Below are 13082 nucleotides of genomic sequence, written 5' to 3' on the forward strand. Positions count from 1 at the left end.
CCTGAGTTTATTAGAATCCCTTGTTTAATTCTTAATGATTGACCTGGTTATTTTAGTGAAGTCTATTTCTTTCCAGCACTGTATTAAGGCCCTAGTATTGATACTCATGAGTGGCAGCTTGGATATTCCCAGACTTAGAAGGAGACATTTTCCTTTGTAGACTATCCCCAACTTGGGGTTACAATAAACCCTCCTTGGCTGCTTTATTTTTTGTCAATATAATATCTCGAAGTATAAATCACTCTATGGGTGAAGCCATTAAAATTGTGTCTCTTTTGAAGACATAGCTTCCAAGGTTCATGGATTTTTATTCTTTGAGAATTTGGTACAGTGCATTTTTATTGTATTCTTTTCCATCCTCCCACTCTGTCTTTACCAAACATCATGTTATTTCTCCTGATATAAAAACAAACATATAAAATAATAAAAAATATGGAGTTTAATTTGTGTTATTAATTTACCAACCAGTCATAAGAATGAGGCCTGCCCCAGGTTGATTGATATAACCAGCTTTTGGCATCTGTTCTTAATTTGGTACTCTTCCCAGATTTCTGTTTCTTCACTTCTTTTCCTGAGAAATAATTGTCTACAGACATAGTTCCATCTTTGTGGAACACACTGGCTGCCTTGCAGGTGGTGTCAGCTTTGTCAGAGTGCACTGAGCTGTTACAACTTTCCGTTATGTTTCAAAGAAGTTGCTTTCTTTTGGAAGAGCATAAACAGCAACTGCTTGATGGCAAGAGGCTCCCTCAGAAGCAGGGATCTTCAGAGGATGGAGGGGAGCATGCCAAAATCCCCAGGGTGACACTATGCTCCAGGAGCTGAGGGCTCTGGAGAGGGCCCAGCAGATGCTTTGCTCACAGGGAACCACATCACCTCAGGACACTGACTGGGATTGAAGCATTCTCTGAAAGTCACATGCCAGGAGAGCTTCTGCTGTTAGAGTGATGCCCTAGAGCAAGAGAACCTGCTGTCTCTTCCAGAACAGGAAACCCTATTTTAAAAAAAAGCAGAAGTACCATGCTTCCCAGGAAAGAGTCCTGGCCAGGAGCAGGGCCCAGAGGTAGCACAGTGAGACTTTCTCTGGCAGTGCACACTGGAATCTGACTTGCTGAGATTCAGCCAAAGAAGGATGACACACTTGTGGTAGAGATATTTTTTAATTTATTTTTTCTACCAAATCTTATTCTACTAAATATATACTTGAATATATTTAATTATTTTACTTTTTTGGACATTTTTGAGAGGGTTAAAATATGTTTGTTTTGAAAGTGTTTGTCCCAGGTTAATTGGGGAGCAGAGTTAATACTAATTCAAGTTTTAAAAGTGCACATATTATTCTTTCACATAATTATTAATTAAAATTGACTCAATCATCAATGAATAATGATAGGTCATTTAAAATTAAAACAACTACCTAATTCACATTTTACAGCAATATTTTTAAATGGATATTTTTAGGTCGCTAATTTTTCAACTATTTACACGTCATTATACTTGGCTTTATTTAAAAATATTTCTCAATAAAGCTTATAAACTATCCAATTAAAACTCATACTATTGATTAAACATATTTTTTCAATAATATGTGTAAACTTTGTTGCCATTTGTATTATGACAAAGTTCATGCAAAGCATATGAATGACAAACACTAATATGTGTTTGTAACACAAATCACCCAAAGATTGATTTCTGCTATGCTTCCATAGCCTGCACAGTACTGATGATTACATGGCTCACTGGTTTAAAAACAAAGTTGATCATGTCCTTGAGAATAAGAAAGATTTCTCAGAACCACATTTGTTATGTGCAAGTTACAGCCTTAACCACCTCCTTTCATTTCAGAAAACTTCTGGAGCAAGTAAAATTAAACAATGAGTTTAGAGTTATGGTTGCTACTTTAACATTTATAGAAAAATACAATTTCTTCTCTACATGTTGAAAGCCTCACTGAGAATTTTCTGTGCAGCCCAGGTTGACCACAGACCCCTCCAGCTTTTATGCTCGGCCCTCTCAAATGGTCAAGCAGGAACAACCATGCTGACACCTCCATTCTTCTCTTTATACAATTCAAGACATGACTCTTTCTCATACCCATACCAATTTTTTTATTTGATTCTTATCACAAGTTCACACACACACACACACACACACACACACACACACACATACATACACACACATATACACACAAACACACAGAGCTTGAAATTCAATAGATACATTTGTAAAGCTGCTAGCTCATTCCTAATATTTTTTTAAGTACACAGCTTCCCCACCATCACTCTGAGACAAAGGGCCCTTCCACTTGCCCTTATTTCACTTTTCAAAGACACTGTTTCATAATCTGTTGTTCATGCTGGAGGTTGAAAGCCTGACAGCTCGTCAACTGCTCTCTCTCCCAGGCATATCTTCATTGCGACAGTGAAACCATATACAACTTTTATTTACAGTGACAAAACCTCTTCCCTACTTCTCAGTCTTTAGTCATAGATCAGGAATGTGTGTGTGTGCACTTGTTATTGTGGTAATTTCATTATGAATCTAGATCTTAACTCGTAGAGATGTAATTATGTACTGATGTTAATAGTGTCACGTTTATACATACACACTCTTAAATATGGAAGGTGCTAATTTAAGTTTTGAAAATTCACTTTTATTTGTTGTGACTGACCTTTCATTCTTTCAGTATGTTGTTTGTAATCTTCATTGATTTTTTTCTATTTATAAACATTGCTTCAACATTAATCGCAATTGTTTCAAAGAACATATTTCCCTCTCCTATTCTGGCAGTATCACAGGTGGCCAGAGTACAGAAAGGGGCTTTTTGGTTTAGTTTGATGCTGAGTTTACTTGTGAGCTCACTGACTGAAAGCACTAAGTCAACTTCCCTTACACACCACCATAAAAACTGAAAGAAGACTCACTGTTGCCAGTCAGAATGTGCTGAGAGCTATTGAAACTGAAATTAAAAAGTATTCTTGCAAAATTTTGGCTAGTTATACCCAAACATTTTTGTGAAAGAGTCACACCTATTAAATCACAGTTATATTTCATGTATAATTAAAATAAATATTTTCAACACATTGACTAAATCTTAATTAAAAGTTGAACATATAACTTATTTTTCTTAAACTGAAATTTACCCACAAATATAGTTACTGGCAGTTCAGGTTTAGAGTTCAAATTAGTTTATTCCCCATATTGTAATTTTATGTAAATGAAAATAAGGAAGGTATTGATAGGTGCTTCATAAAGCATCCTCATTTGAAACAAACAAATCAACCAATCAAACAAACAAACAAAAAAAAAAAAATGAAAAACAAATACCCTGAGTAGATTATGATTCAACTGCTTGGCAAACCTGGTCACAGTTGTAAAATTTGTAATGTGTAGTCAGGGACATAAAGGAAGAATGCATCCTTAGTATAGTAGGTAAATAAAAATTCCATAGGAAAAACTGAAAATTTCAGCCTGTTCAATGGGACATCCTTTTTGGTAGGTAAGTGTGTTTAGAATATAAAATACTAAAAAGTAAAAAAAAAAAAAAAAAAAAAAAAAAAAAAAAAGTAACCTAAGTTCTGAATATTCTCAGAAATTCTCCATGTTACACATAGAGGAGCACCCTGTGCTCTTTGTCAAGGGAGGGACTCCTTTGCTAACAGATGTTCCAGTGTGCAAGGTGCCCTGTCATGAATACGCCTGCTTTTTCTGAACCCTTCCAGCTGTTATTCCAGAACAAGTGTAAGCAGTGGTGATTGATGCACTTGAGATTTGGAGCATACCCATGTCTCGCTGTCATCTTTCATTTTCTGCTTTGGGCCCTTCTTGCAGGCAGAGTCCTGTTGTACTCTGAACTCTGCATGCTCCCCCTTCATCTCTGTAGATGCCTCAAGTCAGCAAAGTTTGGGACTTAGAGGCTGTGCACGCTCCTTCCAGAGCCCAGCATTGGACCCTACACTTGGCTCGCATTAGAATTCTCATCCGCAGAATCTCAATATTAAAGGCAATGTTTCAATAGAAAAACCACTTCTGGGAGAATATCTCAATTGCTTCTGAAATTGTCCAGGCAACAAGAGTGTGATATATTGCTGTGATATCACTGTAATACTACTGAGAGCAGCGATGAGATCTGAGAGTGGTAAAACACTCCTGTATTTTTCTCAGGAGATGAGATATCACAGCATCTTCTCCCTAGCCTCAATATTCCGTTTATTGTCAAAGCTATGAAGCTAAGATTATTCTGATCAAGAAAAACTCAGTCCAATGAAATAGAAATGATGAAAATAGAAAAGCCAAGAAGCAGAGTAAGACAGTATTAACTTTAAAATGTCCTAGATACTCAGCTACAATAGAAGTAACAAACCCCACCTAACAAACAAATACATGGAAATTCATATAAACAGCTGTACTTCTAGGCATCCTATTTTAAAGCATCAAAATAACTAACAAACTAATGACACATTTACATAAACCCAATGCAATTGTATATAACTCTTGCTATTTGAGGATTTTAGATCACTTTATTTCATGTACATTCTCTCTCTGGGAAACAAAATTGGAATTTATTGAGAAACTGTAGGTAAAGGCATTTACACGTAAATTAGACTGCAAGAACCCATTCAGTGGAAGGATAGAACTGAATTTGCAAATATTGTTTTAATTCCACAATTGTCTAGTAGCATATACACATCCCATCCCCCATTCCAAACTCAAATATGCATATGAATATATATGAATAAGAAAGGTTTAGTGTATATCTAATTACAAGATTTAAGAGGATGAGAGGTATTTAACAAAAGTTCCTTATATACCCACAGGCAGGCATGGTCCTTTCAAGAGAGACTACTCCTGTCTTTTGACACTTGAGTTCTTCTCATTAATTAAATATTTCATGCTTTGAATAGTGCTTATAATAATAATGGGTAGACTTGCTTATGCTAAGGAAGGTGCATTTGTTCAGAGATCCTTCAAACTCCCTTTACTATTTAAATATTTAGCTGAACTTTTTTCTATGTAGGCTATTTTTCCATAGTTTATAATCTTTTACAATTTGAATTCAAATAAATGTCTTAATTTCTTAAATTCTTAAGTGGAAATTAAATAAGATGTTTTAAATAAAGTAAAACATTTATGTGACAGCCTAGGTAGATGTCTAAATATGAAGGTAAGACACAATTAATGTTCTTGATGGGTAAAATTAAAATGTGTTATTGTGAAGTCATTCCATTAAAATAACTCCCAAAAGGACATATATTACAAATATGCCCCTATAACATATTAGCATTGTATGAAATAAGGTATCAAGAGATGATATAATGATAGATTCTAGACAATGAGCATACAAACATGCCAAAGAGGTGAGTGGTTAAAAATATACAGATTACATAGATTATAGCTTGAAAATATATAGATTAATAGTATGGAAAAGGTGGCAAATGCTTTGATCCTACCACAGGACAGATACTATAAACTAACTATCAGCAAAACAGGGAGATGATAAAAAAAATTGGAAAAATGAATTTAAAAGCCTAAATTAAAATGTTTGAAGTAATTTAATTACTTCAAATTACTGGCCACTACCATTCAACTTTACTTCATCCATGGTTCTAAGATGATTCTGTTATTGCCTATGACATATCTGCTATTGTCTATGACGTACACAACCTAAAACGGCTGATAGCTTTGATAGTAGTGAGAACAAATGGAGTAAAATAAAATAAAATAATACAGCCTTGTAGACTAAGAATTCTAAAGTAACTGGTAATGAATATTTTTCTCTTTAAATAAAAATGTACACTAAGCATAGCAAACCACCCAGAAAAGAAGCTAGGTACAGGTGAAAGTGGATCAGCAGAGTACGCCACAAGCATACACACTGTAAGCTTGTGCGCTGCAATGAAGGTTAAGTTAACAGAAATGGCAATATAATATTCTCACAATATTACTTAAAGCCCAGAAAAATGAACCCTTTCCTTCTGACACTCTGGAGGCTGTATAAAGCTTCTTCGAACTATTTTGTTTTAATATCACAAAAATTTTGCATCCTATTTCACAGACTAAAACAACCTAAAGAAAGTATGGTCAGTTAGCTGCAGAGTACTTTAACAAATAATTCTAAAATATGTGTTGAGTTGATTCTGTGATTTCTGGGATTTTGCACAGAGCGCTTGCCAGTGTTATTGTTTAATCCATGTCCAAGTACGATGCACAGGGAAACTGGAAGCATAAAATTTTCAGCAGTGTGGGTCCAGCAAGACCTTAGTTTATGTTTTTCTGCGGGTGAGACTGACAATGTCAGGGGAGGGGCACAGTTCTACTCTTGCCCTTCTGAGACTCAGATATGGACTGCAGTAAAGCTAAGCTGTTATCCTGGCCATCGCTGAACTATTGGTCATGTACAGTCTCTGCTAGTGTTTGCTTTGCTTTAACTTTTTGTTTGATGTCTTTTTACTCCATGGCATTTGGCCCTATTCAGGATCCTGTTTCAGCAGGGCTAAGAATGTGGTATGAGTTTCCACCATTTTCTTCCTTAATACTTAAAATAATATTTTTCTTAATAGTAATATTATTCCTTTATATAATAAAATATTCAAATTGGTTTTGTTTTCACTCTTAAGGATTGTGTAGGAATACCTGGCTTTCAAGATTTTGGTCACACTAAAACTGTGCTCTAAAGAGAATGCTGTCCATCTTCTTCGGCAGCCTTTGGCTGTTTCTAGCTGTAACACTTTCCACTGGAATGCCCTTTAATAGGTTGGAAATGTTGGGGAGGAAATGAGGTAAGAGGAAATTATTATCTGAGCATATTTATGATGACAACAATGATGCTTATTCATATTTGATGAAGCAAAATTAGATGTTATACTTTCTCATAACAAGAAAGATTTTTGGTCAGTGGAAACTGCAATAGATAATTGTAAATAACCTGCAAATGATATACCAGGATAAAAGGCCAAGGGCAATATATAGAGTTTCCAGTTTAGGGAACAAATGATTTGCTCTTCACACTAATCCTCTACTTAAAGGTATTTGAAATGATAATTTAACATAGATTCTGAAGGGAAAAAAACAGTAATTCTTACATGAAAGAATTAAAGTAAATTAAAGAAGCAGTAATGTGAATAAAACAATAACCCCTAAAGCATATGATATTGTTCATTTTAGGGGTCAATTATCAAAACACTATGAACTTAAAATTCTCCCTTAGTTCATAGCTGCAATCTTTATTTTCTTAGTTTATGTTATTTTTGTTCCCTCCCTCTCCTTCTTTTCTATTTTTCTTCCCTCTTTCCTTTCTTCTGCCCTCCTCCCTCCTCTCTCATACAAGTGTTTTTTAAAGGAGAATGAGGAGAAATGCACCAATGTGGTTGGACTGGTGCTAAGGTGTTGAAGTTCATATTCACATCTGTTATAGTTACATTCTTTTGACTTTGTTTATCTATCAGGAAACCCCCAAAAGATTCCACCTCCCTTAACAACTAACAAGTTAAAGAAAAAGTAGACACTTAGCTATGGTTCAATAAAAATAATTCACTGTCATTTGTCAAACCACAAGCAGTCCATAAGGTGACAGGAAACTGAAAAAGGAACCATGATCATGTAATAACTTGTAATCACTTCTTATGGGAATATTAGGTCAAGGGCCCTGAGTAATGTTAACTTAAGTTAGCAGTGTATTGATGGTGCATGTCCAAAGACAACACTGTTAACACCAACAACCAGAGAAAAATGTTTATCTCGAACCCATAATATCAGAGATTAAAAAGCAAAGATATCTTCCTAAAGCATTTTGTTTTAAATGAAGATAGTATACATAATGAAAATGCATTGATTCTGAGAGTTCATATTGTGGTTTAGATTTAATGTGTCTCCTACTGGCTCATCACGTATTTGAACATTTGGTCTCTAGAAGAGGTGCTGTTTTGGGCGATTATAGAATTTTTAAGAGGTGGGGTTTAAGTAAAGGAAGTAAATCCCTGGGGGTTGACCTTATGCTTTGTATCCTGGTTCAATTTCCTGCCTCATCTCTGACTGGGTGATTGCTCAGATGTGGTCAGATGCATGCATGCACCTTACGGAAGAGGACACAATGCCTCATCTACAGCTGCAGGTATCTTTTACTGCTTCCCCTATTTTTTTTTCCATTTAAAAAAAGTTTCAGCAGGGAGAAAGGGATCCAGTGAAACTGACATTCTTTCAGTAATTCAACACTTTATAATGTTAATTAATCATACTTAACATTACAAAACCTGAAAGTTTTAATCCAAATGCTGAGTGTGACACTTTGCTTATATATACCACACTGATAAGCATTAAAAATAATAACACAAAATAGCCAAAGAAAGAAGCACCAGTGATGTGCTCATACTTACTTTGCATGGCGGATGTCTGGCAGAGACCTCTCTAGAGCAATATTGTTGCTGACGAAAATATTGAAGCCGTTTTCCCTGTAAGCTGAGTCATCATGGTCCTCCTCAGTAAGGGGGTATGGTTTTCCATGCTCACCTTTCCCTACAAGGAAAAAAAAAATAAAGTTTTCATCTGAAAACAGTATCCACTTCATATTCTAGAACAGATATCCACCAACACACAGTGGATAATGAAAGTGTGCAATTATAAACAATGGCCCTGAAGGAAACTGAAAACATGACATATACAGGAAAATGATTGAACTGAAATCTATTATATTAAACAAATAAAGCAACACTCCAAAAGACAAACACTTTGTTTTCTCACGTATGTAGGTTTTATATCTTAGTCTTTACATACTGTGAAAGCATACCTGCAGGTGCACATATCCATGTGTGTGCATCTGGACTCTGGTGGTTGCCATTCATATGCTGCTGCTCCACCTTAAACACTGATGAAATTTCTGTATTGGAACCTATCTCAAGATGCCACACATGCTCACACATAGGCATGGGCACACATGCATGTACCTACTGCAGACAAATACCATACTTAGATGTGCATAATCATAAGAGATCTTTCCATCTTCTGATATCTTCTTCAGTTTCTTTCTTCAGATACTTGAAGTTATTATCATATAGTCTTTCCCTTACTTCCTTGGAGTTTCACTGTCGCGACCCTTCTGACCAGCGGAAAATAAGGACGCGACCCGAACGTTCTTCTCCAGGCAGTTTATTCAGGAACCTTTTCAGCAAGCTTCTTTTCCTTCCTCCTTTTCCTTTCTCCCTTTCCTTCCTCTCCCCAACACCTCAGCGCCCCTTTATATCCTCTGCCTCACCCAATCAGCAGCCCTTACGTCGGTAGTTCCAATTGGTTCCCGACAAGGCGGGATGCATACGTCAGAGCAAAGCACGGCCCACAACCCAAATAAGGACTTGTTTACCAGGAGCAGAACTGCAAGTTATTTTGCCTGGCCAGTTGCCAGGCACCATCTTAGCGAGGGCGATAGCTTCAGCTTCCCACAGTCCCCGCTTCTTTGTTTTAAAACGTAACAGGCGGGAGTAGAGGTCTGATCTCCAGCCTCTTTGGGGGCGTGGGTACTTGCTGGTGCTGTCACGGATGTAGCACTCAGGCATCCGCCAGAACTTGTCGCCATCCTGGGACATGCAGATGACCTCCCGCAGGTTGATGTTCATCCAGTTGTCGCAGTTCACCAGGCACCCGTTGTACGTCTCCCCATTTTTCAGCTCCACCAGCATGGGGTGATTTTGCGCTGTCTTCAGCAGCGACAAGGGGAGCATCTTCCCAGCGGAGACACTTCCGCCGCCGCTCAGCCGCTCGCGCTCTCGCCGGCGGCCTGCCGCGCGCCACCAGCCCAGAGGCCTTGCCCACCATCCTGGGCTCTGTCCACGCTCTTGTGGCAGTCAAGTTCATGCAATACCTATGTAGACAGTCCAATTGGGCAGTAACAAAGGCAGCTGTCACTCCATAGGTACGCACAGATTCTGCCAATCTTTGGACAATTTTAAAGTCCTGGGGCTCATGATATCTATTGCCCTGTGCATCCTGAAAAACAGGAAAGCACTGTTGGGTCCGTGCCTCTCTCCATACCTCTGGGCAAAAGGTACGTCCTGTCCACGAGCTGTTCTCTCGAACGTAGGGAGGAGGCTGAGGCAACTCAGATAGAGGCGGCCCAGGAGCCGAAGGCTCCACCCCGGATTCTAGCTTCTCCATTTTCCGGATCGGCTTTTCTACTTCCTCTTTTGAGTCCTCCCCCTCTGAATCTGATGATGTTACAGATTTTGCAGGGTTTGCTCTCAAGAAGTCTTTAAGTGCGATAAACACAGGGCTGAATGGTAAATTTCCCATTTTACTTTCGCTTTTGTCCGCTGTCGGGAACTTTAGCACTCGTACCGAGTCTTTATAGTCCTAACCGGAACCTTATAGTCTCTGTATCCGAGAACTTAGCTTGTCCCTCCCTTACCAGGGAACTTACCAGTCGACTGCCCTGACCACCAGGAGTTCTGAGCGCTCATAAATGACAAGAGTCCCCGTACGGGCCACCACTTGTCGCGACCCTTCCGACCAGCGGAAAATAAGGACGCGACCCGAACGTTCTTCTCCAGGCAGTCTATTCAGGAACCTTTTCAGCAAGCTTCTTCTTTTCCTTCCTCCTTTTCCTTTCTCCCTTTCCTTCCTCTCCCCAACACCTCAGCACCCCTTTATATCCTCTGCCTCACCCAACCAATCAGCAGCCCTTACGTCGGTAGTTCCAATTGGTTCCCGACAAGGCGGGATGCATACGTCAGAGCAAAGCACGGCCCACAACCCAAATAAGGACTTGTTTACCAGGAGCAGAATTGCAAGTCATTTTGCCTGGCCGGTTGCCAAGTGCCATTTTAGCGAGGGTGATCGCTTCAGCTCCCACATTTCACCACCTTCATATTATTTGTGTCTGTTGTGAAGGGTGTGGTTTCACTAATTTCTTTCTCAGCCCATTTGTTGTTTGTATATAGGAGGGCTATTGATTTTTTTAAAAATTAGTCTTGTACCCAGCTACTTTGCTGAAGGTGTTTATCAGCTGTAGGATTTCTCTGGCAGAATTTTGGGGTCGCTTATATACACTATGTGTACTACTATGTGTCATCTGCAACTAGTGGTACTTTGACTTCTTCCTTTCCGTTTATATCACCATAATCTTCTTCTTTCACATATTACTGATTAGTGTGAATGAATGCTTTTATCTCTCTAATGGCTTTCTTCCAGGGAGAATGTACACTCTGAAAATGGTGAAAGGGTTTGCTGCTCACCATAATATCACCAATATCTACGATGTGATCGTTACATAGTCCATTTTAGTGGGTGGTGAACAAATAATGAGGAATTGATGTTTTGGAAATAAAGTTATTCATTTTCTTATAAATAAATATTGATTACTTTATCATAGAAAGATTTTGGGGATTAAGTTATGATTATCATACTTACTATTTTGACATCAAATTTAAAAGAAAAATGTGAAAATAGGATATTGGAGTTTATAAAAAAGTATAATGGTCTTTAAGATACTGAGGTCTGGGACTGTGTCTTTGGTTGACGAGCTAGCTCACTGAAGAGTGTTTGTGCTTTCTCTAATTTCTGTGGAAATGAAAGAAAAATTACCTGCTCTTTTTATATCATAAACTTCTAATAGTACATATGAAGATGATAGACACACAAAATGTGTATAGATGAAATCTGATAAGGTAGTTGAGTGAGAATTTTTCTACTATTATTATGGACTAAGTTTTCACTGTCTCCAAACCACTGTGTTTATGCTCCTTCCTTCACAGCCTTGTGAGTAGTGAGGATGGTAAGTTCCCAGGATCTGCTTCATCTGGCATAAATTTCTTCATTAAAGTATGCAACAATCTTAACTTCTTATAACATCAATTAAATCCAATTTAATTAAGATTAGAAAATCCTACATTTTAAATGAACCTATAAAGTTTCTGCCTATGTTAAACTTTCGTGTATGTATATATATATATATTTCTCCAATTCACTGGACATTTAAGCACTTGGCTGTATCACTTATAAAGAGAATGAGGAATGTTTCTCATGGTCATTCACTTCAGGTGTCCAGTCTGCTTGAGCTGACTTCCCATTTCATGCCTCACTCACAGACTTGTCAGTATCTTCTTGGAAATAATCACTGAAGATTGATTTTACACAGAAGGTAGATTGAATATGAATATCAATAAGACATGTTCACACAATATCATCTTACTCTGGAGACTCTAGTAAGTCGTTCTAGTCCTGATCTGTCAGTGCACTGCTACTAAATTTGTTTAAAATGTCCTTCTTCATTTTTTTATTTGAACTGGCAACATATTTGTTTGCAGATGTCAGAGAAGGTTGCTTTTTCCTGCCAAAATTTTTCTTTATACTCGTTCCTCTCCTAAAACATTTGATAGCCAGAGCTAATAAACTATATATTTTCTTCGCTTGTTAATTTATAATAAAATAAGTGAGTGTCTGTGTATACTTAAGAAATGCACTGATTGTGAAAAACATTGTATCTATTAGAAAATAGACACGGGGTACTTAATTTGTGTTTATAGTAGTTCAAATTACAAACACTATTGTATTAATCAAAATTTGTATATATACATGTGCAAACCAACAAAAAAAGTTTAGGAAATAATTCTCTAAAGTTTCTTTCATTGTCTTTGTATGTGTAATGGTGGCTTTATAAATCATACTTAATTGTGGTGTTTTATTGTAATCATTTCAATTATACCCTACAATTTTTGGCAAGCTCATATTCTGAAAGAAACATTGTATTTACAAGGATATGACTTAGCAGAAATTTTTATTACAGATTTTGGAAAAGGCTGACAGAGAAAAATATGGATGGCTTTTCATATTTCACAATCTGATATGTCCTAAACACCTATACATACACATTATTTAATCTTTGATACTAAGCTCTGACTTCAGAATGTGTGGAAACTTTCTAAAAAATTTAATGCATGCTTAATGCTATACATGAGGTTAAGAATCTACAGAACTAAATCAGCAATATGAATTTAAAAGTGCCAATTTGTCAGCCAATACAAGAAAATACATGTATGGTGTCTTTGATATTTTCCTAACAATTATGCTGTGAAATATTTGGTGTATAAACCAAA

General features: G+C 37.1%; 1 protein-coding gene across 1 annotated transcript in view; it reads right to left on the minus strand.

The window, feature by feature from the left end:
* The window catches only part of Galntl6 (polypeptide N-acetylgalactosaminyltransferase like 6), a 750388-nt gene that overhangs the window by 682134 nt on the left and 55172 nt on the right, over positions 1-13082 (minus strand). Inside the window, 1 exon segment of the mRNA XM_051169799.1 lies at positions 8376-8514. Within this exon segment, the coding sequence (XP_051025756.1) occupies positions 8376-8514 (139 nt within the window).

Source organism: Acomys russatus, chromosome 27 (genome assembly GCF_903995435.1).
Source record: "Acomys russatus chromosome 27, mAcoRus1.1, whole genome shotgun sequence".
Lineage (NCBI taxonomy): Eukaryota > Metazoa > Chordata > Mammalia > Rodentia > Muridae > Acomys > Acomys russatus.